This window comes from Micromesistius poutassou, assembly GCF_964030765.1.
Source record: "Micromesistius poutassou genome assembly, chromosome: 14".
In the NCBI taxonomy this organism is placed as follows: Eukaryota; Metazoa; Chordata; class Actinopteri; order Gadiformes; family Gadidae; genus Micromesistius; species Micromesistius poutassou.
The window spans coordinates 1,306,879-1,311,878 of record NC_140284.1 but is presented as its reverse complement, the minus strand read 5'-3'; the positions used below and the strand labels follow the sequence as shown (position 1 = coordinate 1,311,878).

General features: G+C 44.2%; 2 protein-coding genes across 3 annotated transcripts in view; both read left to right on the top strand.

The window, feature by feature from the left end:
• Positions 1 to 5,000, top strand: part of LOC311358732 (tomoregulin-2-like) — a gene marked incomplete at its 5' end in the record, with an annotated part of 207,854 nt that overhangs the window by 161,865 nt on the left and 40,989 nt on the right. The gene's annotated exons all lie outside the window — the stretch shown is intronic.
• LOC311358613 (tomoregulin-2-like) overlaps positions 1 to 5,000 on the top strand; it is a 45,923-nt gene that overhangs the window by 23,443 nt on the left and 17,480 nt on the right. For both annotated transcript variants that reach the window (XM_084478704.1, XM_084478703.1), the window contains exon 3: positions 471 to 600. In XM_084478704.1, coding sequence (XP_084334830.1) covers positions 471 to 600 — 130 coding nt within the window. The remainder of the gene's footprint in view (positions 1 to 470; positions 601 to 5,000) is intronic.

Here is a 5,000-nt window from a genome sequence, read left to right as displayed (position 1 = left end):
GTTGTAAAAAAAACATTTATTTACGGTATATATTGAAAGTGTTGATCGAATGAAGGTTACTTTTTGGGATAAATAATCAATCAGTTCCGAATATACTCAATGTTGACTTTTGTGAAAGATGTCCACAATATTCCTCAATGATATACTACACTTTACAATACTATACTACTGTGCTATACAGTTCTTTCATATGCTATGAACACTATATGGTATATAGTGTTCTATGCTATTCTATATTCCCCTGTTTCCATATGCAATTAATGAAGAGTTTTTACGATGCTATGCCATACTAAATTGAACATTTTCCCTCTCTCTCCTCCTCCTCCTCCTCCTCCTCCTCCTCCCTCTCCTCCTCCTCCTCCCTCTCCTCCTCCTCCTCCTCCCTCTCCTCCTCCTCCTCCTCCTCCTCCTCCCTCTCCTCCCTCTCCTCCTCCTCCCTCTCCTCCTCCCTCTCCTCCTCCTCTCTGCAGTGTAATAACGACTATGTTCCGGTGTGTGGCTCCAACAACCAGAACTACCAGAACGAGTGCTTCCTGCGGCGTGACTCCTGCAAGCAGCAGTCAGAGGTCCTGGTCACGTCGGACGGTGCCTGCCCCGCCGGTAGGTGGCGCGTCATTCACAGCACATTCACCATGTTCACTACGGTGTTACCGGAACGTACCTCGGCTCCAAGCTCCACTGCATGCAGCGCAGCGGCCGAGAGCTGCCTGCACGTGATCTATGACCACATGTTCACTATGGTACCAGGTCAGTACCAGGACATGCTCTGACCACATGTTCACTATGGTACCAGGTCAGTACCAGGACATGCTCTGACCACATGTTCACTATGGTACCAGGTCAGTACCAGGACGTGCTCTGACCACATGTTCACTATGGTACCAGGTCAGTACCAGGACATGGCTCTGACCACATGTTCACTATGGTACCAGGTCAGTACCAGGACATGCTCTGAGCACATGTTCACTATGGTACCAGGTCAGTACCAGGACATGCTCTGACCAGTGTTCACTATGGTACCAGGTCAGTACCAGGACATGCTCTGACCACATGTTCACTATGGTACCAGGTCAGTACCAGGACATGCTCTGACCACATGTTCACTATGGTACCAGGTCAGTACCAGGACATGCTCTGACCACATGTTCACTATGGTACCAGGTCAGTACCAGGACATGCTCTGACCACATGTTCACTATGGTACCAGGTCAGTACCAGGACATGCTCTGACCAGTGACCAACAATCAATGCTCTGCAAATCCAACTTTCCAAATCCATCCCAAAACCAACAACGGTCAAATACACCGACAGCCGATGTTTCTTTGACAACTCAAAAGCAATATGCTCAAAGCGCAATGGAAGAAAATGTTAATTTCAGCTGATTAAGATAAAAACCCAAAGTAACTAATATCTAATCATTGTTGGGAAATGTGGTTTAACCATTAACCACCATTTACCATAAACCACTCCATGCTGTCCTATTACTGGAAGCAAAACTAAAGTGCATCATGTCCAATAACGGGCCACTCCGTTGTAATGTATTCCATAACTAATGTCTGTGAACAGAAGGTGTGTATGTAGCTGAACCGTAACACAAGCGTAACATACAACGTCATATTGTAAGTTTAGCTCGGGCCAGTAGGTGGGCATTCAATCAACATTCAATCAGCCTAATCCATGTCCTGATCCCACGCTGTAGCAGGAGAGGCTAGTGGCCAAAGGGTCTTGGGTTCCTAACCCAATGTCCAGCCCTACAGCCTCGTTAAGGAAATGAGAAAAACATAAATGATGAATGAATAAATAATGACTGGAAATAAGTAAATATCATTCATGCAACTATGCTGCACACAGAAAGAACAGACACACAGTCATCAAACCTTGATTTGATTTGTACACAGATACGATGTACATTTGCTTTGAAAGCCTTCGGGGGACACAGATAGTCTTTGGAAAATGATTTTTTATACTATATTTCTCATATTAATGAATATCCATTGCGTGCTTCTTAACGCATAATTACATTCTGAACAGAAAATTGTGATGTAATGTCAGATTTTGTGTGTGTGTGTGTGTGTGTGTCTGTGTGTTGCGTGTGTGCGTGCATGCGTGTGTGACAGATACCACTGATGATCTCTTACTGCTTGAAGGCAGAGAAACGATTTGAGCTGTCAGAGTCCTGCTGCTGGCTCTTATTAAAGCCACACACACACACACACGCACACACACACACACGCACACACACACACACACACACACACACACACACACACAGCACACACAACATAAGGAAGGCCTCATGCTGATTGTCTTCCTGTTTGATGTGTGGAGAGCGCTGTGTGACGCTATACCTTTCATTGTCTATATCGTTATTTATTTATAATAACTGCGTTCATAAAACGTCCAAGAAAGGAACCTGTAAATGGGAGTAAATATGGACTATTAATACTTTGATGTGCTATCACCACAGGACGCAGAACTTAGAAGGAACATAAGGACATTTTTATAAAAGTGAAATAATATATAAATACGATAAAATATGAATTAAATATGAACGTACATTCACAGGTTTAATCTATAATGCCTAGCTTTGGGGGAGTGAGAAACATTTTTAATAGTTATAATAACGCACACTTTTCTACGATGTAGTAAAGTGATGTTAAACACGCCGGTGGTGGCACCCGTCATAAACTAAATCAAATCAAAGTGATTACACTGCAGGGTTGAAGCGCAGTATTTATAAACCATTTGCCACTACGGTAGGCCCGGCGTTTTATTTCAGCGAGCCGGTCCTTTCAACAGTAATGATGGCTAATAACACACAGGATTAATTACAAAAGAGATCCCAGAATAACACGTCAGTACATTCACCAAAATCACTTTCCCTTTTCCCGAAGCGACCAGAAACTACGATAATCGGTCGTTGTATTCAACGCACAACGACCGCCACACCAGAGCAACACATTTCATACATTCAAACCCTTTTTTTTAATTCTAACCATACATCAGATGATGAATATTAGATGTATCTTACATGACATTTAGCAGAAGACGGCATCTGGACATGCTTTAAAATCGACCGTTACTGCCCACGGTTCTGCTCGTAGTGGAGCACCATAACTAGTCACAATAAGACGGGGCACAAAGCGGTGGTGTTGTGCCAGTCACACTACACCTGCAGAGCTAGTGGTGAGCGGTTAGTGGCTGGCAGGGAGGGCTCTGCTGAAGCACTGGGCTGTAGTCCTGGCCGGCTGCAGAGAGAAGCTGCTGACTCAGTTAACTCCCCTACTGACAGGAAGTCCATTAACGCCCTTAAATGGTCATGTCTCAGCAGAGCTCTACCTGGGAAAATAGGAAACACACACACACACAGAGAGAGAAGCGGCCAGAGGAAGTGGAACTGTGTCAGCCAGTCACAGTGTGTGTGTGTGTGTGTGTGTGTGTGTGTGTGTGTGTGTGTGTGTGTGTTCTGGGTATGTGTGTGTGTGTGTGTGTGTGTGTGTGTGTGTGTGTGTATGTGTGTGTGTGTGTGTGTGTTCTGGGTATGTGTGTGTGTGTGTATGTATGTTCTGGGTATGTGTGTGTGTGTGTGTGTGTATGTTCTGGGTATGTGTGTGTGTGTGTGTGTGTGTGTGTGTGTGTGTGTGTGTGTGTCCATCTCACTGTGTGTGTGTGTGTGTGTGTGTGTGTGAGTGTGAGCCTCACAAAAGGTTGTCGTGCGGTAAATTGCTTGTTTTTGGTCGGTGTAAGTTCATGAGAAACGCGTTAGTGTTAGCAGGGATGTGATATGGATCTGGCTGTTGTACCGCATACCGATGGAGGGAGGGAGGGAGGGAGGGGGAGAGAGAGAGAGAGAGAGAGAGAGAGGGAGAGAGAGAGAGAGAGAGAGAGAGAGAGAGAGGGAGAGGGAGAGGGAGAGAGAGATATTAAGAACGTTTATTCTCTGTTGTACCAGCGGTGACTGGAGCGATCGAGATAGCCAGGGTGCAGCACTGACTCAAACAACTACCAACATAATTTACCCCAACACCACAGTATGTGTTATACATTTATTTCTGTGACACCACTACACAGAGTGGTTTGGGTCGACTCCCAGCACAAAGGCACTGGGTTCCATAGTGCCTTTGTGATAGTTTGATTCCCTAGACGAACCTGTAGTTTAAACTGCTCTTCAATCAAAAGATGTAGATGTAAAATGTGACTTTAGATCAATTCCTCTTCTCAATGCTTGAATAGCATTGGTGTCTGATGAACAGCGAATCACATTTAAATATCCCACGTTGAACGAGGCCAGAACCACATCAAGTTGGAGCGCACTACATTTTGCTCAAGCTCCTATCAGAATCGTTGGGTTTGGAGTAAATGTTAAGAACACTTTGGATGGGAGAATGAGTTTTCTCAAAGCTTTGCAGAACGGTTTTCAGAGCTAAAAAGGGAGAAAGCAGCAGGAACACAGACTGGCAGATGCACAACACAGACGTCTTCATCAAGCGTATGCGCTAAAAAACTAAATATCCAAAATAATTCCCTCCGTGGAACAAAGTTATAAATACGTTGTTGTTTCTAACAAAGACAAGGAGTTTTGTTGTCTTGCCAAACAGTTTGGCAAGACAGCAGAGCACATTGCATCACAAAAGATGCTTCTAATATGTATGTATTCCCTGCTTTGAATATTCATGTTTCTAAACAGGCGAACGTCGCATAGATCCACATTGTAGCAGCATCTTTGTTCTATTCCCCGGCACTATCAGTTTCCCTCCACGTTACATCAAGGGAAATATGCTTTAGGAATAAATTACAAACTCTTAGAATAATAGATAGGATAATCCCGTCTATTTATTTATTTTTGAAGCACTGAGCTTTTTAAAAGGAAGAATCGTTGAAAGGTTGATGCTTCTGAAAGGTGAAAGGTGATTCCATGGTAATTGAACCCCTTTGCTGGTGGAAAACGTGTGCGAAGTGCGAAGAGTGGGACAGGAAAAGTTTGTGGGAGTGTGTGGAGT